The sequence below is a fragment of the Indicator indicator genome, chromosome 17 (assembly GCF_027791375.1).
Source record: "Indicator indicator isolate 239-I01 chromosome 17, UM_Iind_1.1, whole genome shotgun sequence".
NCBI lineage: Eukaryota > Metazoa > Chordata > Aves > Piciformes > Indicatoridae > Indicator > Indicator indicator.
Genome location: NC_072026.1, coordinates 3,579,040 through 3,604,523, shown reverse-complemented (window position 1 = coordinate 3,604,523; position 25,484 = coordinate 3,579,040). Strand labels below are relative to the sequence as shown.

The 25,484-nt window shown below is 45.2% G+C and overlaps 1 protein-coding gene across 1 annotated transcript in view; it reads right to left on the bottom strand.

The window, feature by feature from the left end:
- BRWD3 (bromodomain and WD repeat domain containing 3) overlaps window positions 1-25,484 on the bottom strand; it is a 62,354-nt gene continuing 36,870 nt past the window's right edge. The window contains exons 17-40 of the mRNA XM_054388787.1: window positions 24,520-24,745; window positions 23,318-23,488; window positions 20,888-21,071; window positions 20,321-20,414; window positions 19,601-19,750; window positions 18,740-18,816; window positions 17,243-17,420; window positions 16,237-16,353; window positions 15,654-15,761; window positions 14,534-14,658; window positions 13,732-13,814; window positions 13,211-13,322; window positions 11,984-12,045; window positions 11,745-11,900; window positions 10,889-11,009; window positions 9,818-9,943; window positions 9,628-9,709; window positions 9,218-9,274; window positions 7,879-8,019; window positions 6,777-6,929; window positions 3,806-3,969; window positions 2,633-2,730; window positions 2,017-2,175; window positions 1-788 (exon numbers count right to left, since the gene is read on the bottom strand). Of these exons, the coding sequence (XP_054244762.1) occupies window positions 1-788; window positions 2,017-2,175; window positions 2,633-2,730; window positions 3,806-3,969; window positions 6,777-6,929; window positions 7,879-8,019; window positions 9,218-9,274; window positions 9,628-9,709; window positions 9,818-9,943; window positions 10,889-11,009; window positions 11,745-11,900; window positions 11,984-12,045; window positions 13,211-13,322; window positions 13,732-13,814; window positions 14,534-14,658; window positions 15,654-15,761; window positions 16,237-16,353; window positions 17,243-17,420; window positions 18,740-18,816; window positions 19,601-19,750; window positions 20,321-20,414; window positions 20,888-21,071; window positions 23,318-23,488; window positions 24,520-24,745 (3,732 nt within the window). The remainder of the gene's footprint in view (window positions 789-2,016; window positions 2,176-2,632; window positions 2,731-3,805; window positions 3,970-6,776; window positions 6,930-7,878; window positions 8,020-9,217; window positions 9,275-9,627; window positions 9,710-9,817; window positions 9,944-10,888; window positions 11,010-11,744; window positions 11,901-11,983; window positions 12,046-13,210; window positions 13,323-13,731; window positions 13,815-14,533; window positions 14,659-15,653; window positions 15,762-16,236; window positions 16,354-17,242; window positions 17,421-18,739; window positions 18,817-19,600; window positions 19,751-20,320; window positions 20,415-20,887; window positions 21,072-23,317; window positions 23,489-24,519; window positions 24,746-25,484) is intronic.

The following is a 25,484-nucleotide window of genomic DNA, read 5'->3' as shown; positions in this document are numbered from 1 at the left end:
TCAATAATTCCATCCCATGAGATGGCTGACCCTGGCTTTTTCTGTCATTTTCCTCACCCTGCCTGACCTGGAAGTACCAAGGTTCAAAGGATCCTCGGTGTGCACGAAGTTGTCATTGTCGGAGTCGTCGTTGTACAGGACGGTTCTCCTGCCCTCGTTCCTCGTCTTGATGCGGGGTGGCCTGCTGAACCTCCCCCCAAACATATTCTCCCCAAACTGTCCCCCGAAGAGGTTCTCGAACTCATCATCTGTAATCCGGGCACGTTTCGCTCTGGTGGCTCCTCGGGAAGCTCCGCGGCCCCCTCGGCCTCTTCTTCCTCCCCTGCCACCACCTCTTCCCCTGCCGCAGCCTCTTCCGCCTCTACCGCCTCTTCCCCCTCGACTCCATCTGCCCCACCGCCCCCATCTACCTCTCCTCCCTGTCCCTCTGCCCTGCCAGTTCCTTTTCCCAGCGGTGATTTTCCTTTTGAGTTTCCGTTTGGGTTTTTTGGATTGCACAACCTTGCTGTAGTCGTGGTCGCCGTCGATGTAATCCTGATCCGTCCGAGACGTCGACTCCGAGTCCGAATCGGAGCCACTTCTGCTCTCAGAACTGGAACTGGATCCTGACTCCCCACTTTCTGATGAAGATAAACCAGATTTTTCCTTTAATTCTCTCTTCTTCTTCTCCTCTTCCTCCACCTCCTCCAGATGCTCATCCTCTTCTGACGCACTCAGTAGCTTCCTCTTGACTCCTGCCCGAGGCTCTCTGCCATCACCGTTTGTGAGCGGTCCATCGGGAGCGTGATCTAAGCAAACACAAAACAACTCTATCAGTTATCAGCATCATGCCCGAGCCAAAGAGGATACACCAAGTGGGATTTGCCTCATCTGCCTTTGGGCTGTGCTCTGGAAATGGTCCAGCTCTGAGCTACTCACCACAGATGACCTATATATGCTGTGGAGTCAAACAGGTGCTCTAAGGGAAAATTTATCAGACAAAGCAAACACAGATCACCTTGTCTGGAAGCAAGCACTGCAAACCCTGCTGACTCCATTCAATGAAGATCCAGGGTGGCTAGGTTAGACACAAACATCTAACATTTAGCTAAATGAGTCCTGCCCAGGGTGCAACAGGCAAAAAAACCCCTTCTAAAATCCATTCCAAACCTGTACACAATAAAAGAACAGTGTTTATTCCCTATCTGATGTATGTTCTCAGAAGGCTTAGCGCAGGGAACACTTGTGACAATCACAATTTCAAGATGATAGCCCATGAGCTCACTAGGATTGCTGAGCACCTTAACTTAAACGTAGAAATGCTCTTGCTGGCCTGGGACCCAACAAACTGCATGTTTTCAGAGTGATTAAATATCTTCTTTAACACAGGATATGAATAGCTCACCTGCAATGTACCACACTGCTACAGCAGAGAAAGGCTTCAGGCTTTCAGCCAAGGCTCACCCATCACCTACCTCAGCGAAAAGTCTGGTTACCAGTTTGTCTCTGTCCCAGAGACAGTTTCAACAGTATTTCCCCTCTAATCACAACCAATTAGTCATGATTATGATTGAAATATTTACAACTTCCTTTAATCCTTGGTTTCCACTTGGAAGATTTGTTTGGTTTGCTTTGCTTTTTCGAAACTCCTAAAGGAAGTGTAGTTCTCAAGAAGTTTAAGGGTAATCAAACTTTCTTGTTTGGAGGAATTTTAAAGGACCTCACTTGAAGATTTGTTTGGTTTTGCTTCGCTTTTTTTTGTAACTCCTAAGGGAAGTGTAATTCTCAAGAAGCTTAAGGGTAATCAAGCTGTTCTGTCTGGAGGTGTTTTAAAGGACCTCAAGGGTGTAGACCACACCTCAAACAGGAGACCACAGAACTGGAAGAAGAAAGGGAAATTCAATTCTTTAGCATGGTTTGGGAACATGGCATAACTCTAGACTCAGGTGACAATATCACAAGCATCAGACAGAAGCAGCATCTCCCATGCCTAGTGAAAGCAGCCACCCAAAGCCCAGGACAGTGATCCCTCCTCACCTTGTTTCACTGGTGTAGATTTACTCCTGATTGGCCTGCTTTTCCCTGGATCAATGGTATTTCCACTTCGGCTCTGTCCAGTTGAGCCTGAGGAAGATGGCTGACCTTCCAGCTCTTCAGCAGCGGCTGAACCTAGAGGTTCTTCTGCTGTATCTGAAACTTTAGACAGGACACCACTAATGTGACAGAAAAATGTTTACCTTCTAGTTATTTATCGGGTTGCAATGCAAAGCTTTCCAAGGAGATTTTGTATCACCTGAGTCAGCTCAAGGCAGGAGGTTAATCTCCCCAAGCTGCCTCGGCAGTCATGACGATACAGATTCCTCCAGGATGTCATCCAAAGTAAGCTCAATGCCTCTGCAATGGCTGTGTGAGAGCAGCCCATGTCCAGGAAGTCCAGGCTCCTGGCACTAGGTTAAATTCTTACCAAGAGCAGACCTAGGTTTCCTATTCTCTGACCCTCACCAAGGGTAAGGTCAGTATAAGCCAACCTACAGACAACATTGATTTCCATGACCAGCAGGTGGTTTTTGCATGTGTCTCATGAACATAAAATTCAACCTGCCCATACCAGTTTCTGCAAGCAAAAGGATGCACTTAGAAACATTTTCCTCACCATGAGATGAAACTGAAGAACTAGTCCTAGTCAAAGGCAGCGAGGTATTCTGGTTGGGCTTGGGTTGAATCTTCATTTGCTTCTGTTTCCCTTTTGGGCTGAAGACACAAAACATCCCAGAAAGATAAAGCTGTTAGTACCAAAAGACTCAAAACCAATTTCCCCTGCAAAGTGCCTTGGTTTTTGCAGCCAAGGCGTACCACGAGCGATCTCTTTCTCCCACTGCTTGCACACTGGAAGTGGTTACAGTACCCTTCTGTTTGCTAAAGGGATAGGAGCTTGCAGGAACAAGATTTTCTCTCACCTCTCAAAATAAACACTCCATTGAGAATAGAATCAGAGAATCATGGAATCTTTTAGGTTGGAAGGACCATTAGAGGTCCTCTAGTCCAAACCCCTGCAGTCAGCAGGGACATCTTCAACTGGAGCAGATTGCTCAGAGCCCCAAACAAACTGACCTGGAATGGTTTACCACCAGGTTTACCACCTCTCTGGGCAACCTGGGCCAGGGTCTCAACACTCTCAGTGGAAGAAATGTCTTCCTTCTATCTAGTCTAAATGTCCCTCTTTTAGTTTAAACCCATTCCCCTGTGAACTGTCACAACAGGCCCCATCTTTTCTTATAGGCCTCTTTTAAGTACTGCAAGGCCACAAGAAGGTCTCTGTGGAGCCTTCTCTTCTCCAGGCTGAACAACTCCAATTCTTTCAGCCTGGCCTCACAGCAGAGGGGTCCCAGCCCTTGGATCATTGATGTGGCCTCCTCTGGAGCTGCTCTTTGAGGACTCCAGAGCTGGACCCAGCACTGCAGGTGGGGTCTCGGCAGAGCAGAGCAGATCAGGAAAATCCCCTCCCTCGACTTAGATAATACCAGATGCAGAAGTCAGAAAAGCATTACACAACACATTTTCCCAACAGTTACTATACAAAGGCAAAAAGAAGCTTGGTCTTCCATTTCCTCCAGAAGGACAACTTCTCATCACGTTGTCTTTCACTACGAGAATTGTGCACAAACTTCAAATTGAGAACGGAATTCAAGTTCCTGATTTCATCCCCCAGAAGAGTAACAGCATCAGGAAATGAGCAGTGCTGTCCCTGACTGCTTATTCAGAAAGAGCTCTCTGCCACTGTCATCTGCAGGGGCACCACCAGCAGCTCTCAGTAGCATTCTGTTACCTTGATGCTCTGCTAGTTGAGGGCGAGCTGCTACTGCTTCTCAGTCGCTTTTGGTAGCGTGGCCTCTTCCTCTTCTGACACTGCATTGCTGACTTGTACTCAGAGATAATATTTTTCATGTGGTTTTCAAATAAGGCAGAGAGTCGAAGTGTCATGCTGTAAATCTACAGGGAGAGAGCATGGTTATACTGATTAGAAGCTGAATAACCAGAAGATCAGCAAAGTAAAAAAAAAAAAAACCACAAAAAAAACCCAAAAGCTAAATAAATCCCCAAGATGCCCAGGATTTTGTAGCACAAAAAGAAAATTCATGGTGACATTCAACTAGGAAATTCTTTCCTTCCATGGTACAGGTCTGGTCCTGCAACAGGAAGTGTTCTCATAAAAGGATTGAATTACTTAGAATACAAAATATTGACAGAGTCAAAGGAGAATGGATATAGAGATTACTGGAATACAGCCTCCTTTTTTAGTCTCCACAGAGCATGGAACCACGCTGAAAGATAACCTCAAGTCCCGAGGGAAAAACAACTGAACTTTGCTGCCCCACTCACCTTTTGTTTTTGCTTTAATTCCTTGGTGACAAGTCTCTACACCAGCCCCACAAAGCTGCACACAGAAGCCAACTAAAATATCCTCATTCCTCTGTCAAATGCCAGATGTCAAACCCCTTAAAGCAGTTTCCTGGCCTCTTTCTGGGCCTTGCCTCACTGTAGCCTCACCCATAACTTCACTCACAGCTCTGTCTCCCTATTTCAGACTTTTACTTCTGTTCCTGATCTCACCTTGGATGTGTTTTAGTTACAATGAGTAATAGTTCAAACTCAGCACAAATACAGTGAAGTTCTCAACTTCTTCCTCATACCCACATCCTCCTACTGCATCCAGCCCTCTGAAAATCACATAACCACCACCAAGAGAAGGCTCCAGGGAGACCTAACAGCAGCCTTCCAGGACCTGCAAAGGCCTGCAGTGACAGGACAAGGGGCAATGGTTTGAAATGAAAGAAGAGGAGATTTAGATTGGATGTTAGGAAGATGTTCTGCACCATGAGGGTGGTGGAATACTGCAACAGGTTGCCCAGGGAGGTGAGGTAGTTGAGGACCCATCCCTGGAGCTATTCAAGGTCAGGCTTGAGAAGGCTCTGAGCAACCTGATGTAGTGGAGGATGTCCCTGCTGACTGCAGGGGGGTTGGACTGGATGAGCTTTGGAGGTCCCTTCCAACCCAAACCATTCTGTGATTCTAAGATGCTGCTATCATCATCTTATACTCTGACTTCTTCCCATTTCTTTCAGTTTGGATATAAAACCTCTCTGGTACAGTAACTTAATTTTAACCCAGACCCTTTTTTTCAGTACTATCTTTTTCTTCAGCTTTGGTACATAGAACCCTGCCCTTTTTTGCCTCCATTCAGGATGCTGTAAGCAAAGATGGCAAAATGGGCTGGAACACCTCAGGATGTTGGCATTTGGCAGCAGATGAATCTGCTGTGGCAGAAGGCCCAGCTGTGTGCCCCAGCCCTCTGGCAAAGATCACCTCGCTGAGGCACTTCACAGTATTTAAGAAAATGGATATTGATGGGCCACTCTGTTAAAGTAATTTGGGAGCTGACTCACAAACTGTGCAGTTATTAATGCACAGGGAAGATCCCAGGGAGTGGCAGCAATAAATAACTCACCAAGATTTCTGGTTTTCTTGCAGTCCTCTACTGATTTCCCTCATGCAATGGTTTAGATAGGAAAAGACCTTTAAGGTCATTGAGCCCAGCCATTAACCCAGCACTGCCAAGCCCACCACTAACCCTTCAGTACTACATCTACACAGCCTTTAAACCCCTTCCAGGGATAGGGACTTCACCACTGCCCTGAGCAGTCTGCTCCAGGGCTTGACAACCATCTTGGGGAAGAAATTATTCCAAATATCCAATCTAAACCTCCCCTGGCACCGCTTGAGGCCAATTTCTCTTGTCCTATCACTTGTTATTTGGAAGAAGAGATCAACCCCCACCTGGCTCCAACCTCTTTTCAGAGAATTGTAGAGAGCACAAGGTCTCCTCTGAGTCTCCTTTTCTCTAGGCTGAACAATCCCAGGTCCCTCAGCCATTCCTCAGAACACCTGAGCTCGAGACCCTTCACCATCTTCATTGTCCTTCTCTGGACACACTCCAGCACCTCAATGTCCTCCTTGTAGTGAGAGGCTCAAAACTGAAGCCAGCATTCAAGGTGTGGTCTCACCAGTGCTGAGTACAGGGGGACACCCCTCTGGTCCTGGGGCTGAAACCACAGCCATGTTTACATGGCCACTCATACACTTAACAGCTGTTTTACCCAGCTCAGATCAAAATATCTACATTCTAACATTTTGGTCTCCCCTTTCCCACTTGCCATATCCTGCCTGGGGCTCCAGTGGAATACATTTATTTTTCTAAGTAGATTTATATTCCAGCACTGAGGAAAAAAGCAATCTTAGCACCTGAGAACAAAGGCAACACTCTGTGAAAGGTTTTCTAAGGATACTAAGCCAACCAGAAGAAAAATTAGTTATAATGCTTGTCTCCTCCAGTAACAAAAATATTGCATAACACTTGCATTAGCAGGAGATTTACAAAAGATCTTTATCTATAGATATGCAGCTAGCAAGCTGGTAATTTATTCCTGGAAATGAGGCTACTGAAAGAAGAAAAGCAACAGGCAATCAGTTTTCTGCTACAAATACTCAACAGCAACCACACCATTTCTCAGAAGTTCACAAAGTTCAGGTGACAATGCAGCTCCAAAGTGATCTGTGTTAGCAGACCAAAGCAAGTCGATCACCATAGTTCCCAGAATTGACATCTACTGTTTTTATTACTGCCCTTTTTCCTTTCACGATGTAGTGCTTTGCTCTTCAGATACAGACCTTATTTCAGACACTGTGGTCATGCAAGGGCCAGAGGCTTTGAAAAGAAAGCATTAAAATGTGTTACTCACTCGAGACTTTTTATTAGGAGTGTAAGCTTTAGAGTTGCAGAATATTAAACGAATATCTTTGTAGAATTCCAAGGGACTGGTGTAGTTTCCTGCTTCCAAGGTTTCTTTCACAGTGCTGAAGTCCATAGGAGTGTCTACAATGTCTCTGTAATCCTGTAAGAATACCCAGGCAAACAAGGAAGGCTGTCAAATCCTACCGCAAGAAAAACACCAAAGTCTGCCTCCACAGCCTGCCTCGAGCTGGTTCTGTTCAGGGGTTGCACTTTCCAGCTCAGTCCTTTCTCAGTGCTGGCACTTTCTGGAGCTCCTGGCATGTTTTCACAGGCAGTGGCTGCTTCTAGCAGGGATGCTGCTGATAGTTAGATTTAGTACCAAGGGTTGGCAGACCAAGGTCACTGCTAAATCTTGTATCCCACATTGGGGTGCAGTAAGCAAAAGGTAGCACCTGCAGGGTAGAGCTGACAGTTCAGGTGACCCTAAAGTGACCAGCAAGGAATTCCATCCCCTGTGTGTCATAGTCAGTATAAAGCTGAGGGATCACCAGGGTCAAACCTCTCCTTCAGTGGCCAGTGTCTGAGGAAGACTCTGCCTGTTCTGCCATAGATTCTGATCCAGGAGGTTCTGAATGCAGTTCCAGAATCCAGTTCCTGAATTTGGTTCCCATCTGCTGCTGAATCCAGTCTAGGACTTCCCTGGTGCCTGGCACAGCATCAGTGGAGGCAGTGCCATCATTGCCATCAGAGGTTGGGTTTGATATTGGTTTGTGTCTGTTTCATGTTATTGTTATCACTGACATCAAAGCTGGGTTAGTTTCCCAACCCATCAGTCTCTCTCATTCCCTTTCTCTGCCCTTTGGGAAGGGAGAGGGGTTCACACAGATTGTCTGTCACTCATCTAGTGGCCAGCCCAGCCCTGACCCTTGACAATCCACAACTGTGGCCCTCAAGTGTTTATTTCTACTTGAGATAGGCAATGTCTGAGAACATCAGTGTCCAGAAGGTGGTGCTTTCCAGCTCACAAAGGGAGGCACACCAGGTGTGGATGTTTTGTCAATAGGTGAAAAATAGGCTTCTTAAACATTGACTCTGGAAGTTGTACTTACAGGATAGGAGAAGAGATCAACTGGCTGTCTAAAAGGCTCAGAGTCCTCTCTTTCATAAATCAGGTTTAACAGCTGCTTGCATTGCTCTTTCCAAGCATCAGAACTTGCTTTCAAGGGCTGCCTTTTTACTCGGCGTCTGACCTGCAGGCAAGCAGCAGCATTTCACAGTTTCACACAACAGTCACTTTTCCCTCTTCAAGTACCTCTAATTTCCCAGCCTTTGGATTTAAAGCAAATTTCTACAATCACAGTAAGGATAAAGTATAGCTGGTGGCATATCAAGATGGAAACTGAGGAACAGGCCATGAAAGGTGCGCAGTAGTTCAGACCCAGCTTTGCTATTTTTATCAGCTTTCATCCAAATTTGACTGAAAATTGACTCTGTTCCAGATCTCTTTCAAGTCAAATAAAGATTAGTTGGCAATTAATTTTTCCTGCACAATAACTTCATCAGTCTGCCACTTACACACAGTGGTAACTGAATTCAGAGAATCATAGAAACACAGAATGCTTTAGGTTGGAAGGGACCAAAAGCCCCCTGCAGTCAGCAGGGACATCTTCAACTGGAGCAGGCTCCCCAGAGCCCCAAACAACCTGACCTGGAATGGGTCACCCAGGAATGGGGCATCTACTACCTCTCTGGGCAACTTGGACCAGTGTCTCATCAGCCTCAGTGGAAAATACGTGTTCCTTCTATTGAGTTTGTACTTTCCTCTTTTAGTTCAAACCCATCACCCCTTGTCCTGTCACAACAGGACCTGTTAAAAGGTTTGTCCCCAGCTTTCTTACAGGTCCCTCTAAGTACTGACAAACCACAAGAAGGCATCCCTGGAGCCTTGTCCTCCCCAGGCTGAACCACCTCAGCCTGTCCTCAGAGCAGAAGGGTTCCAGCCTCTGGATCGTTTTTGTAGCCTCCTCTGGCCAACAGGTCCTTAAGCTAAAGACTCCAGAGCTGGACCCAGCACTGCAGGTGGGCTCTCAGCAGAGTGTAACAGAGGGGCAGAATCCTCTCCCTTGACCTGCTGCCCACACTGCTGGGGATGCAGAGCACAGGTTACCAGATTATATCTAGCTTCTCATCCATTCAGACTCTTAGTCCTACATGCTAGGAAAAAGTTTAACCATAGTATCCTAGAATGCTAGGGGTTGGAAGAGATCTCCAGGGATCATCAAGTCCAACTCCACTGCAGAGCAGGGCTACTTAGGGCAGGGTCACAGAGAAACACATCCAGGTGAGTTTTGAACATCTCTGGAGAAGGAAACTCCACAATCATCACAGACTTAAAGGAGTGTTTCAGCTCCTGATCTATGCCAGACCAAGCAGAAATGTTTCACTCACTCTTCTTTTGCCAGAGGAAGTTCCTGGAGCGTCCGAATCCACATCGACTTCTGCCACCTAAAGGCAAAGGGGATGGTTACACAGCATGCTCCCTGCACCCTCGGCAGTGTAAAAGGGATCAACACCAGCCACAGCAAGCACTTTGAAACTGCTGAAGGCAACAAGTGGCTCAAGAACAACAGAAATCAGCTTCAGACCCTTCCCTTTCATCCTGTCACTGCAAGCCCTTGTAGAAAGTCCCTTCCCAGCTTTACTGCCCCAGGTGAGCAACACAAATGGCCTAAACAGGCCCATTAAAAAACTCAAGTGTCCAGAAAACAAAAACTCAACCAACAATCTTTACCCCCAGATTTCTTCCAAGTGCTGAATTCAAGGTGAGAAGTTCTGACAGGCAGACTTGATGCTCTTACCTCCTCTTCTTCATCAGTACTGCTGAGATCTTCTGCTTTCACTTTGTTATAGATTTCTAATATATCAGTACAGCTCTGATCCCTGCAAGGGCCACAACAAAAACCAAAATCCATAATCCGAGATCTCAGAACCTGAAGTTGTGAGGTGTGTGAGGGAGCAGCGCGGGGCGCGAGGGAGCATTGTGCCTACCCGATGAAGCGCAGCAGGACATCTGTGACGATTTTGGCCGCTTTGACTATGGGGCTGTCAGGCTCATTGAAGGTCCTGGCATTATGCTCGATGTAGCGAACCTCCCACATCAGGGCAGAGATCCTCCTGAAAACAAAAAGGCAAGGAAGGGCTACATGAATTTCCTTCTGAGCTCAGTAGAAAACCAAAACCTAATTAGGCAATTCAGATTGAGAAGAGAGAGGTTGTTATAGACCACGGGAAGATGTTCCTGCTTATGTCCTGCTGACTGCCCCAACGTGCCAGGCTGCATCACTTTTGTGGAAAGACTATAGAAAGGTTTGGGTTGGAAGGGAACTCCAAAGCTCATCTATCCCAACCCTCCTGCAGTCAGCAGGGACACCTTCCACTGTTGCTCAGAGCCTTGTTGAGCCTGATCTTGAATATCTCCAGGGACAGGGCCTCAACTACCTCCCTGGGCAACCTGTTCCAGTGTTCCACCACTCTCCTGGTGCAGAACTTGTTCCTAACATCCAATCTAAATCTCTTCTTCTCTCATTTCAAACCATTGCCCTTCATCCTATCAGCGCAGTCCTTTGCAAACAGTCCCACTGCAGCCTTCTCATAGCTCCCTTGAGCTACTGGAAGGCTGCTATTGGGTCTCCCTGGAGCCTTTTCTTCTCCAGGCTAAACAATCCCAGCTCCCTCAGCCTGTCCTTGTAGCAGAGGTGCTTCAAATCAGCAATGACTGGAATGAAAAGAGGAAACAAACCAAGGAAAGAATCTGGTCCAAAGGCAGCAGAGGTACAGATGAAGCAAACGTGCTCTGCCTACAACACATCCAGAGGGTAAAGCTCTGCATGGTAAACAAAAAGGGCACTTCAGCTATATCAGCTTTTACCTAAACTATATGGCCAAAAGAGATTATTCTTCAGGGAAAGACTCATTTTGCCCAAGGCCAAACAGCATCTGACCTTCTGCTCTTGGCTCATGGAAGAAATAAAGTGGAATTACACAGTATTCAGCTGAACATACTGTCCTCAATGGAGCTACAGCAAATACAGATCACAACCAAATAAAAGTCTAACTGACCTATAAAACCTGTTTTCAAGTCTCCTCCTGATTGTGGTGAGGTCAGTTGGATAAGCAACAACAGTGCAATACATGGGATAGGCACTAAGGTCCACTGGAACAGCAAAGGGATTAGAAATATCTGAAAAACAAAAGATTAGATTAATTGAGGTATTTCAGAAGACACCAGAGGGGAAGTTAAAAGATAATCACATCCCTTAGAAAGGTTTCTGGGTTTTCTCTCTAGCAATTCAAGCAGCACCAACGCAGATCTACAGGTGGTGATGTCATTACCCAAAGGGAAGGATTCTTCTTCTTCTTGTACCATTTGTTAACTACTCTTGAAGAAGCACTTTTTATTTAAGTATCACCTCTGAGGTTTGCACACCAACAGCCAGCTGTACTGCTAACAAGCAGCACGGCATCTGCACTTACAAGAGGAATAGTACAACAAGCAACATCCACTAAGAACACAGAGGTGTCCTGGATATGAACAGAGGATAGAATTTAAATCCCAGTGTGCTATTAAACAGAGACAAAGGAGTTCCAAGGTAGCTGTTGGTGAGGATGTTTGGTGAGGATTTGTGGGTTGGGTTTTTTGGAGGGGTTTCATTCACTGTTGTGCTTGCTCATATTAGGGTATGACCCACTGAGAATCACCATTAACTGGAAAGGAAGTAGGGCAAGCCCCAGAACAAAAGGGATTATAACTGAAAAAGAGACTGTGTGGAATTTAAAAGGCTCATCTCAGTGATTTAGTTGAGCCCATTTCAAACACTCCACATCAACTCCCACCACTCCATCCCATCTACTCTTCAGCCCTATGTGCCACCAGGCCCATGCTCCTCACCCTTCCACCTCTTCTCTGCAAACATACCAAGGGAAAGCAGCTGCTCGATGCCCCGGATGACTCGTTCACATTCTTCATCTCTGGAGTGGGCTCCCCACTCTCCTTCCTGGGGTTTGTAGAGCAGAGCTGTCAGCTCATCTGGAGTCACTGGAACTCCAGCACCAACCTCCTCCGGGTAAGCAGCTGAATATGAAGAATTCAAACCCAGTAAGTTTTAGCAAAAACTCCTTACTTTGCCTGTGGACACAGCTTCAACACACACTTACTTCCTTCTGGAATTGGTTCCATGTCCCACGGACTCATCCTCTCTCTTTCATTGTTGTCCCAGCTGTTAAAGAAAACACATTCAGATGTATTTTGAGCTGAATATAATGATACACCTTTGCTCTACCAGCCTTCAAACACAAAGGTCCTGCCTGTCAAAAACAAGACATGACACTTACATCCTAACTCCTCATTTTTCTCTTGTGTCTCCTATATACTCATTGCACTGCTCTTTACACCAAAAGTCTTGTTTTAGAGAATCACAGAATTGCTTTGGTTGGAAAAGACCTTTAAGATCACTGAGTCCAACCATTCTCTAACTCTACCAAGTCTGGGGGCTAATCCTTGCCCCTCAGCACCACATCTCTGTGCCTTTTAAACATCTCAAGGGATGGGGATTCAATCATTTCCCTGGGAAGCCTGTTCCAGTGTTTGAGAACCTTTTCAGGGAAGAAGTTTCTTCTAATATCCAACCTAACCTCCCTTGGTGCAACGTGAGGCTATTTCACCTCATCCCAGCAGTCATTACTAGTGAGAACAGACCAACACCCACCTGGCTCCAACCTCCTTTCAGAGAGTTGTAGAGAGCAAGAAGGTCTCCCCTCAGCTTCCTTTTCTCCAGGCTAAACAACCCCAGTTCCCTTAGCCACTCCTCACCAGACCTCTTTTCCAGACCCTTCACCAGTTTTGTTGTCCTTCTCTGGACCTGCTCCAGCACCTCCAGTTTTTCTTGTAGTGAGGGCCCCAAAACTGAACCCAGTGGCCTCACCAGTGCCAAGTACAGGGGCACCTGGCCACACTATTGCTGATCCAAGCCAGGATGCTGTTGGCCTTCTTGGCCACCTGGACACATACTGGCTGTTGACCAACACCATCCAGACCATTCTCTGCTGGGCAGCACTTGGCCTTGTTGAATCTCATCCCACTAGCCTTGGCCAATGGACCCAGCCTATGAAGATCCCTCTGTAGAGCCTACCTATCTTTAAGCAGATCAACACTTCCACCCAACCTCATGTCACCTGCAAACTTAGTGAGGGTGCCTTGATCCCCTCATTCAGATCACTGATAATATTTATAAGTTCACATTTTAATAAATAAAAACAAAATATCTGATTATGTATTCAAATGGAAAAAAGTTGTTGAGGTCCACATTTAAGTTGCATGTGACCATCTAGTAGACCCAGAGCATGTAAACACATGGGATACACTGCAGCCACATCAATACTTACTGAACACAGTAGCACTGGAAGGAACTATCAGGATATTCTGCCTGGAAAGGCTGCTGACTCTCCACAGTTCCAAACCACCAAGCATCATCTATTATACTGCGAAATCTATCCCCTATAAGGAAAAGAACAACAGAAATAATTGTGAAACACTTCTTTTTGGAGAACCAGCTTCACCTTTCAGAGGTAAAGCATTTCAGCTCTTGCATTTTGCACTGCAGGAATCAAGCCTTTCCCCTAAAGGGAAAGCTTGGACATCTCTAGTTAGTCACAGCTCCCTCCCATGCCTCAAATCACAACAGAACAGTAGATTCTGCTGCTGTCATAGGCCTCACATCAATTTCTCTCATTTTTGTTTTTTTCATTTGCAACAGGAATTGTAGCAAACATCAAACAGAACACCTACAATCACTATCAGATCATGTGTGATCCAATCCTTTACATCATGTAACAGAGAGGCTGTGTCCTATTAAACAGCTACAGAAATAGTGCAAAACATATGGAAGTGGAAAAAAAGTAATCACCTATTTGCCAGTTCCTTTCTTTGGCTTCATTATAAAACTGATGCAGCACAAGGAAGTCAATGACATCTGGCATATCATGGTACCTTCATGAAACAGACAAAGAACATTGCTTCTGTCACCTAGAAACATGGCTCCAAAGGTACAACACAGACAGTTTCATGCATTTTGTTTTCAAGGTCAGTAATAACTAATTATCAGGTCTTGCAAGAGAAAATAAGAGTGGGGGGAGCTTCTAAAGGGAAAGAAAAATCTCTTGAAGAATGACATCAGCATCCAGTTCTAGTGTCCCCAGCATAAGAAGAACATTGAAGAACATTGAACTATTGGAGAGGGTCCAGAGGAGGGACACAAAGGTGATACAAGGGCTGGAGCACATCTGTTATGAGGACAGGCTGAGGCAGCTGGGGTTGTTCAGCCTGGACAAGAGAAGACTCCACAGGGACCTTAGAGCTGCCTTCCAATACCTGAAGGGATCCTAGAGGAAGGCTGCAGAGGGACTTTTCATAAGGGTGTCTGGAGACAGGACAAAGGGGAATAGTCTGAAGCTGAGGCAGAGTAGGTTTAGAGTGGATCTTAGGAAGAAGTTCTTCAGTACAAGGGTGCTGAGACTCTGGAAGAGGTTGCCCAGGGAGGTTGTGGATGCCTCCCTCCCTGTAAGTGTTTAAGGCCAGGTTGGATGAGGCCTTGAGCACCCAGCTGTAGTTGAGAGAAATCTCTGCCCATGGCAGGAGGTTGGAATAGATGATCTCTGAGGTCTCTTCCAACCTGAGCCATTCCATGATTCTATGATTCAACTACTTACTTTATGGAAAATGATTCTCCAGTCATTTTGCCTGTGATTGGATCTAGGAATGCAAGCTTCAAGCAGCAGAGTGTAGGAGGCCCAACTTCATATTTAATTCCTACAGTCTTCACAAATTCTTGTTCCTATTTATCAATCAGCATGGAACAGTATTATTTTCTCTTGCTATCAACAAAATCATCCACTATCAAGTACCAAACATATTAACAATAATAATAAAAAAATTCCACTTCACTACCCACTCAATTTGAACCATGTTGTCTTTTCTAAATATTAAAAATCAGCCAATGTCACCTTAAAAAAAGAAAAAAAAAGTATACTATGCTCACTCTCTTGGAAGATTTATGAACAGGAAGGCCACAAACGATTTCATTTTTATAATAAGGTTCTAGGGACATATCCACTCTGGAGTGAACCCCACTGATGGCACCAAAGGTTCTATCTGTCCAAAGCCAGGGCCTCTCACCCTGTGTAGCAACACACAGCAGGAATGAAAGGAATTTCTGCCTCTTAAAGAGGAAATTCAACAATAAGCTTTATGTTCATGTCCTGGCAATCATCAGCTGGTGGTAAGATCTCTAACCTCAGTGAAATGCTATTTGCTTTTCCTCAAACTGATGAGTGGCAGAGTCCAAATGAAGTAGTGTTAAGAGAAATTGCAGTCATAAAACAGTTTGAGTTGAAAGTGATGCCTGAGGAGTCATCAGGTCCAAAGTCCTGCTTATGGCAGGGCTAACATCAAAGTTGAATCAAGTCAGAGCTTGGCTTATTGAGCTTTGAGAAGTCTTCAAGGCTGAGGAGTCCGTGGTCTCTCTGAGCAGCACTTCCAGTGCTTAACTGCTCTCACTTGACTTTTTTAATGGAATGTTCCCCACCTTTTTCCTAACCACCAGGCAATAATGCCTCACTAGATAACCTTTCACATTCTTTAGCATCCTTCTGCTTGAGGAGCTGAACAGTTGTGAAGATTGTGTTGATGGACACACTGATTTTAACGTTTACAATTTCAGTTTTCACACTGACATTTTCAAGTCCTGCTTTCTCCACATTTTTCAGCTTAGTTTTTAATCTCAATTTAACAACAGAGAGACGTTTCAGCCCTTTGAAGTGTCTGACTTACCCTGAGTTCCATTTTGTTCCATGGTTGTTTCTGCATGTTAATACTGTATATTTTTGCCTTCCTCACTGCCCGTACATAAGCTTCATGGCCTTGCCTGAAGTAGATGATCTTCAAAGCAAATGATAAACATGGGGGGGGGGGGGAAATATTTTACTGACAGCTCTTTTCCAGTTTGCTCCAAAATTTCCATGAACACTGAACACAGGCCTCATCCTTTTCAGAGCATACTGCTTTAGAGCATACTGCACACTGCTTTATTTCATCATAAAGCATTCTTCTGCTTAAAAATATTTATATCAGCTCCCAAAGTGACACCTGCTGCATGCTTTCAAACTCGGGATCATTGAGGAGCATGCAGGTTTGTCTGAAGATGCACAATTCAAGCCTTCCTGCTCCTCCTATGTACAAACAGAGACACAGGATGGCTACCTGCAAATAACTGATTGCCTGAAAATACAGAAAGGCATCAAAACTGAGCCTATCTTGAGCATGAGGCACATAAAATAATTGCTAGACACAAGAGCCCTGACCAAAATAAGTTCATCAGCCTAGGTGTGAATGTCAGGATTGCTGCACTCTTTACCTCATCCCCCATCTGTGGGACGAAAGGCGAGCGGCGAGGAATGGTATCCAAGATCCACTGTGGAGCAAGCCACTCTTCACTGGGCTCCCCTTCCATTGAAAGCAGCCCACTTGGCTTCTGAAAGAGATGACATCAAAGCTAGAATGCAGGCTGGAATTATCATGGCAGAACACATGAAAAACGCACATAGCACTTCCTAGCAAAAGGACAAGGGGGAATGGTTTGAAGCTGAGGGAGAGCAGGGTTAGACTGGAGCTTAGGAAGAAACTCTTCAGTATAAGAATGGTGAGACTCTGAAATAGGCTGCCCAGGGAGGCTGTGGATGCCTCCTCCCTGGGGGTATTCAAGGGCAGGTTGGAGGCCTTGAGCAGCTGAGTCTAGTTGAGAGGTGAGCTCACAAGAGAGACATGGAGCTGCTGGAGCAGGTCCAGAGGAGGGCCACAAAGATGATCAGGGGACTGGATAACCTCTCCTATGAAGACAGGCTGGAAGAATTGGGGTTGTTCAGCCTGGAGGAGAGAAGGATCTGAAGAGACCTAATAGCAGCTGCCCAGTATCTGAAGGGGACCTACAGAAAGGCTGGGGAGGGACTATTTAGAAGGACTTGTGGTGACAGGATGAAACTGGAGCAGGTTGGACATCAGGAGGAAGTTTTTTACAATGAGAGTGGTGAAATACTGGAACAGGCTGCCCAGGAAGGTGGTTGAGGCCCTGTCCCTAGATCTGACCCGATATGGCCTTGGGCAGCCTGATCTAGTTAGAGGTGTCCCTGCTGACTGCAGGGGGGTTGGACACATGACCTTTGGGGGTCCCTTCCAACCCAATGCAATCTGTGGCTCTGGAACCACAATTCCTGTGCTCTCCCTGGGTGCTTTTTCATGTATACTTGTTTGTGAAACATTTTGCTTTGAAAACAACTGCTCAGCAAAAAATATACATTCACAGAAATAAAAAGACAGTGAAGAAGTACAGTAAAAAAGGCACCACAAAAATGAAAGCTGCTGACCTTTTTTCTAGGTTGTTTAAGTTTCCTTCGTTTTGGCTCCAGTCCTTTGGTTCCCTTCATATTTTCATCTTCAGAACTACTACAGATTTTGCGAGCTGCCTGCCTGGTTTGTCTCTTTGGAGGCTGCAGATTGATTCCAGCATCTGCTGTCCAGTCTGAATATTCACTTGATGAATCACTGGAGATAATAAAAAGTTGTAAGAAAGAAGAGCACCTCAGTTTTCACACACTGGAGTAAAAGATCCAAATAATCAACCTGCTCTTTCTTCTGCTTATGTGGATCAGATGTCAGGATTAGCAGAAAATTCCATTGTCATATGAGGTTAAAATACCTTAATTTGTGTATTTGAGGAGATTGTTTTATCAGTTGCAAACTCATGGTGGAACTAGGCTGATACCTATTTTCATACTAATTACCTCACTGATCCATAGACTTTTTAAGAACTGACTGCACAAATGCACAAAATCCAGAGAAAATTGGAGCACTCTTCTAAAAATACAGCTCTGAGTTGTTTAATATGCAAATAACACACAGAAAAGTATTGGTATTGAGCTAATCTATTCATCAACAAACTGGCAGAGGGCACAGAGGGCACTGCCAGCAAGTTTGCTGATGACACCAAACTAGGAGGAGTGTCTGACACCCCTCAGGCTGTGCTGCCATTCAGCCAGGCTTGGACAGGCTGGAGAGCCAGACAAGAAGAAATTGAATAAAATACAGCAAGGACAAGAGCAGAGTCTTGCATCTGGGAAAAAACAATCCCATGGACCAGTATAGGTCTGTTGGGGACTGGCCCATTGGAGAACTGGGGAAAAGGACCTGGGAATCCTGGTGGACAACAGGATGACCATGAGCCAGCAATGTGCCCTTGTGGCCAAGAAGGCTAAGGGCATCCTGGTCTGTATTAGAAGGGGTGTGGTTAATAGGTCAAGAGAGGCTCTCCTCCCCCTCTACTCCACCCTGGGGAGGCTGCATCCAGAATATTGTGGCCAGTTCTGGGCCCATCAGTTCCAGAAAGACCTCAGGGAAGTGCTTGAAAGAGTCCAGCGCAGAGCCACAAAAATGATTAAGAGAGTGGAACATCTCCCTGCTGAGGGCAGGCTGAGGGAGCTCAGGCTCTCTAGCTCGGAGCAGAGGAGCCTGAGAGGTGACCTCATTCATGGTGATAAAGATGTGCAGGGTGGTGTTGGGAGGAAGGAACCAGGCTCTGCTCAGGGATGTCCAATGACAGGACAAGGGGCAGTAGGTACAAACTGGAGTAGAGGAGGTGCCCTGGGAACAGAAGGGAAAACTTTGTCACTGTGAGGGTGCTGGAGCCCTGGAGCAGGCTGCCCAGAGAGGTTGTGGAGTCTCTTTCTCTGGACATATTCCAAAGCTGTCTGGACATTGCAATCCTGGGCAACCTGCTGTGGGTGACCCTGCTTTAGCAGTGGGGTTGGACTAGATGATCTCTGGAGGTCCCTTCCAACCCCTACCATGCTGGGATTCTGTGATACCTGGAACTGCTTTCACTTTGCCATGCTGCCATGGGATCATCCAGAGATGCATCACTTGTGCCAACAGTCTCATCCTCCTGGATTAGGGGGGAAAAAACAGACAGGTTTCACTTTTGGGCCATGTTTTAAAAGTACCATTTTTGTTTGGAATCAAGTTGTATGACTTGTCACACCTGAGGAGAGCTTTGTATTTCAGGGCTGGGTTAGCTTTAAGTAAGTCTGTATCTTAATTAATATAGAAAGATAAGTGATTTTTAATGGTATTAGAACTATAAAGAAGTCTTATTTCTTTGATTAATAAACTTCAGTGTCAAGTGGGCAGCTTTTTAGCTATTCTGTACATTCAGTGCATTTACAAGTGGCAAGGTTCAGTGTCTTTTTACTCTACTTTAAAACACACCAGGTTCTGTTTAACCTGGTATATTTTAAGCTCTTCCCTTGCCAACATCAGTGATTAATACCAATACTCAATCTCCTCCAACGGCAGCCTACAGATCACAGATGAAATCAAAGTGCTGAGTATGACCTAGAATACACATGCAGGAGGAAATCCCAAAATAGCAAATGGTTCAACACAACCCAGCTAAATTTACTTCAGAATGTTTCACACTTCCAGAAATACCCAACCTGTTTTTAGCTACTTTTGAACACTGTACTGGCATTGAGGTACATGATCCTTCGCTCTCCAAGATCAACACACTACAGTAAACACCACGCATCCGAGACACTCAATCATCTGAGTGTTCCTACATGGACTACCTTGGAGCCTTAAGGGCAAACGGTGCTCTCAGCACTTCTGTTGTCACACCACACTGTCTGTGAACAGGCAAGCTATTGAAATGGTAGTTTGCTGTATCAGACCTCTGAGGAGCTGTCTGATTCCTCCCGTGCTCGTGTGGTTTGACTCGCTCCTTGCTGGCTGTGCTCGATGGTGGAGCGCGTCTGGTAGGCGTGCTGCCGTTTGCGCTGGTTCCTCCTCAATGACCTTCCACTCCCTGGCTGGTAGTCATTCTTTTAGCACAGGAGGGACAGAAAGGACAAGGTTAGAGATTTAATCATGAGCTACACAGTCACCAGTTGCCTCATTGAGTGTTGTATCCCAGGGAATCTGGAATTCCAAAGGAAAAGGTGTCTTCCACCCACTCATGGTTGGTTTCAGTGCACACAGGTGCACACAGGTTCACACCCCACAGGTGTGGGGGTTGGTTCTGCATCAATTCTACTTTTTCAAGTAACAGTCTGAGAAAGGAAGTTAGGGAGTTTCTGGATAAGACAAAAGCTAGTGTCACCTCTACTACTTCTAGTTTCCACAAGTCAAACTGAACACCCACTGTGGCTCCACTTTTCCTTTCCCAGCATCTTGGGATGCCTTGGGGAAAGGGATCTACCATTGCTATCTGCATATTAGACTACAAAGAGAGACAAATCAGTTACAGGAGAACAGAGAGACAGAGAAACAGAACTATTGATCTTTTCAATCATTTAATAAAATGGTGTTTGGGGGCTTTGCTTGTCTGTTTTTTCACCTCGTGCTCAGAACTGCTTCATAGGCAGGTTCTCTCTGTGAGTGACTTAACTCACCCGTTGCAAGGTGTGGGAGGGCTTCCTCTTCTTTTCGACAGTGTATAAACTGATTTCAATTTCACCTTTGGCAGCTCGACATTCTTCCTGCACCCTAATTATATACAGGAAATGTCCATTTTATTCAATAAATCATGAAAGAACTTGGCAGCCTCATTAGCAGACACATTCATCAAATGCTTTTGGTTCCCTTGTTATAAGAAAATGGTGCTCAAGTCCTCCTAGAAGCATCCACACAAACTTCACTCCTAGTCACAAGTTAAGGAAGTAAATTTGTTAGCTAGGCATGCATAATTATTTTTAAGTAAACTGAAAGGTATTAAAATTGGCTTTATGAGGTCTCTTTAATTAAGTTTCAGGAAAATGTGGTATTTGAACTACTGAGAAGAGGTTCAGTTGTGAAAAGAAGGAATTACTGTTCTCAGCTACCCAGCAAAGGCTGCCGCTCTAACCCCAGTAGGAACTGCAGACACACAAAAAATAGCTGAGCCATCTGTGAAAAAAAAAACACAGCCTTTTTAACAACTCAGCAGAGAGGCATGGAAGATCATTAGCTTAGCATCTTACTTGCTGATGCCTGGAGGAAGCTCGTTCACCACGACTCTCCTGCTCCATGCCATAAGATCTCTCTCGGTTGCCATCTGACTTCGGGGAGCGTTGTGGTGCATCTGCCGCACCCCTTCGATCTGGCCGCTTCTCCGGAGACCAACGTTTGGTGGGGATGAGACATCCAAACCTGGACTTCGAAGAGCTAAGGAACAAAAAGATTATTATTTTTTTTTTCTCTTCACTTCTATAAACCATCAATAAAATGCAGAATTTAAAGCTTAAGGAGTGCATGGAAATTCTTTTTTGGCAATAAACAAACGAATTCCGCGCTTGGCACCTTTAACATTTTTGGTCTGCGGGAGATGTATAAGCTACAGTAGCATCACTGAGCTTTAGTGCATCTTAGAAATACAAGGCAAGCAAAGAACATAACCTATGAGAAAAGTTTCAAAGGCACATCTGGAGTATTGTGACCAGTTCTGGGCTCCCCAGTACAAGAGAGACAAGGAATTACTGGAGAGATTCGAAACGGAGGCCATAAAGATGTTGAGGGGCCTGGAGATCTCTGTAAGGAGGAAAAGCTGAGAGTCCTGGGGCTGTTTAGCCTGGAGAAGAATAGCCTGAGAGGGGATTTGATCAATGCTTATCAATGTGTGGGACAAGGGATGTGGCCAGACTCTTTTAAATGGTGCCCAGTGTCAGGATGAGTGGCAACAGGCACAAACTGGAACCCAGGAGGTTGCGGAGTCTCCTTCTCTGAAGATATTCCAAAGCTGACTGAACATTGCAATCCTGGGCAGCCTGCTGTGGGTGACCCTGCCTTAGCAGGGGGGTTGGACTAGATGATCTCTGGAGGTCCCTTCCAACCCTCATCACACTGGGCTTCTGCAACTTTCAAATCAAAGTCTTGTCAACTGTTTAAAGGCTCTGAAATCATGAATCTTAAATTCTATGGTACAAAAAGAGATGAGGTCGACATCTAAAACAATAATCTGCTGCAAGGCTTAAGGTTTCTCTACCTCCATTTCCTCTGTGCTTTTAATACTTATCTATTGTGCCAATGGCACTGCTCCTGCTCTGGGTTTTCCATCATGTAGCACAACAACGTGGTGCCACATAGTCAGGAGAAAACACACTCTGGGACACAAAATGAGACAGAAAAGACTGACTTGGCACTTAATGGTTGGACTCAATGATCTTAGGAGGTCTTTTCAAACCTTAATGATTATATGACAGAATCAGAATCACTGCCAGCACTGCCTTTATTTATCTCATCCTTTGGGAATGCATCAACAGAGTTCCCACATGCTTAAATAAGGTTCACTGCATGAAGACTTTGCATTCACAGTTGTGTAAACCTACAGTTAAAAAAAATGGCTCTTTAAATATGAGGTATTTTCTACATCCTCTGATTAACCCACACAAATGGGCAGTTGATGCAGCCAAGTGCCAGTACCGTAAGGTAACTAACTTCTGTATCATTCATGTCTGGCAATTCCCTTGCACACAAAGACAAGGTTATGCAAATGAATGGACAACCAGGATTTCACCACACAAGAAGCAGAAAAGACTTCTTGTGAGCTGAAGCTGACTTCTAGGCCACCTTCTTGCCAATACCATTTTAGATCAAAGCAGAAATGTATTTTCAGCATTTTTCACTAATATTTTTCCTAATCCTTCTTGAATTCCAAGACAAGCAACTTCAAATCTAGCAATCCCAATGAGCTTTACCATTCTAATCTAATTCAAACACATGCAATCAGTCATTTAACCTAGAACTAATTGATTAGCAGATGTAAATCTTTCAGGAGCTGGGGATGACTTGCAGCACCAGTCAGCAGCATCTGCTCCCTTACATCAGCTGCCTCAGTCAGCTGGTTCACATCTGATTGAGTTGGTTTTCAACTTTTAATCACTTTGTGGATGAAAAATGAAATCACAGTAGCAGAACATTTACCAAGAAAATAATCTCAGGCTTTGTAAGGAAACACTAAGGCAGAGCAGACATTTATTTTCCAAACAACAATGCTCAGCCCTAGCATATTACATTGTGGCAGCCTAATGGCTTCCTGTTGCTGTCACAATGCTCTATTCCACTGACATTCTCCAAGTCTATTCTGCTGTCTTGACATGAGCACTTATAATGGATCACCTCTGCAGTGACTGCCATCAAGACAACACAGTGAACTTTGTTTCTTAGGAAAGGTTTATAAGAGCAATAATTACAGTCTAATGGTTGGATGTAATCAGATACAGCCCAGTTATTGTGAGCTCTCAGTTGCACCTTTAACTCTTTGATTCCTCTGCTAGCCTCTGATGAATGTCCAATTGCTCCACAGAGGTTAAAGTGCATAAGGACCAGAGAAAACATCCTCAGAACTTAGCTAACATTCTGATTAGTACCTCACTGTGCTTTAGGTAAACATTTTCACCTAAAGGGACACTTACCTCCATTAACAGAGTGGGATCTATTGAGAGGAGGGTTTGGAAGAGTTTCTCCCTCATTAATTAGTCTCAGATCTTGCTCCCTCTGTAGCTCTCGAATCATTCCATCAAGGATACTCTCATCCTGGTCATTAGTTTGCTGCCCGATGACTTGTTCGACTACTTCACCATCACCTTGACAAGAATAGAGGCACAACTGTTTACCAAAAGATTCTGGCTTACTAAATACTTCAAATTGTGCACAATTATTTGTCTGCTCTGGAAAACACCTGAACACTAATGAGCCTTCTGCTCCCGTGATAAATGGAAGCAAAGTTTAAAACAGAAATTAAAACAAAAGCCTAAAATTCTGCATCGCAAGCAGAATATAAATACAAACCCTTGAAAACAGCAGGAAAAAAGAGAATCATGCTTCTGTAGGTAATAATGGAAGACCTCTCCTTGAGATCAGCAGTTTGCAAAAGTTTGTGTCATAGAATCAGAATGCTTTATGTTGGAAGGACCTTGAAAGGTCCTGCAGTCAGCAGGGACATCTTCAACTAATCAGGTTGCTCAGAACCTCATCCAACCTTAAGCAGAATGTTGCCAGGGATGGAGCATCTACCACCTCTCGAGGCAACCTGGGCCTATTAGCACCCTCAGTGTAGTAACTTCTTCCTTGTATTTAGTCTAAATCTCCCTCTTCTAACTTCAAACCATCACCCTTTGTCCTGTCACAACAAGCCCTGCTAAAATCTGTCCCCATCTTTCTCACAGGCTCCCTTAAGTACTGAAAGGCCATAACAAGGTCTCCACAGAGCCTTTACTTCTCCAGGCTGAACAAGCCCCACAACAAAAAAAATTGCCCAAAAAAAAGCTAAAGCTATTTTTTGAAGTGTCTTTCTTACCTTCCTGCTTCCTTACTCACACACATAGCTACACTGAGGTTTAAGGGAAGTTCTTTAAGCATCTTATCACATCTTGCCATACACCAGGTGGAAGCCCAAAGACTTTACAACACTGCAGTCTCCTCGTCTTGCCCTCCAGTCACCTCCACTCCATACTCTTTCCTTTATGCCATACAGCCACCCCCTCTCCTCTTCTACCTCTGTACTGAATTTAAACCACCAAGTTTCAGAAGGTAACTGAAAGAAACAAATTCTTGTAGTACCATCCTACTGAGCTGGTGCAGGACACCTATTATGCATGAGTTTTAGCCAGCATACCATTAGCTACATATCCGAGCTGAGGAATAAGCTGTTCATCCTTGCAATTCTCCCTCCCTGGTACCAGCCGCTGGAATCTGGTGGGATGAGGATTTCCATCAACATCCACCAGGAATGGAGGAGGCATAAGGTGTGGAGCCTGTTGAGTCTGCTCATCCAGCACGTAGTTATTGGCATCGCGGATCAGCGGTCGGTAATCCGTGTGGAAGAACATCTGATCTGGAATCTGCAAGAGAAGCAATTTGGTGAGGAAAGCAATGGCCATCTGCAGTGGCTCCTGTCCCCATGAACCACGCCTCCCACACTTAGGATCACCAGAAGAGATGTTATGACAGAGAACAGATCCCTACCACAGATATGATGCAAACATTGAATGGTAAAAGATGCCAGCAGAGGTGAAGAGATAAAAGTTCATGGCTTTCTTCCTCTGTCTAGAGATTCTCTTGCCTAAATCTTCTTGATTCTTCCCCTTTGCTCTACTCTGCTGAGACCCCACCTCCAATACTGCATCTAGGTCTGCTGTCCCCATCATAAGGATGACACAGAGCTGTTGGAGTGAGTCCAGAGGGCCACAAATAAGATCCAAGGGCTGGAGCACGTGTGCTGTGAGGATAGGCTGAGGGAGCTGGGGTCATTCAGCTTGGAGAATACTGCAGGGGGACCTTAGAGCTGCCTTCCAACAGCTGAAGGAATCCTATAGGAAGGCTGCAGAGGGACTTTTCATCAGGCTGTGTGGCAACAGGACAAGGGGGAATGGTTTGAAGCTGAGGGAGAGCAGGGTTAGACTGGAGCTTAGGAAAAAATTCTTCAGTACAAGGGTGGTGAGACTCTGGAATAGGCTGCCCAGGGAGGTTGTGGATGGCTCCTCCTGGGTGTGTTTAAGGCCAGGCTGGATAAGGTCTTAGGCAGCTGAGTCTAGTTGAGAGGTGTCCCGGCCCATGGTAGGGAGGTTGGACCAGATGATC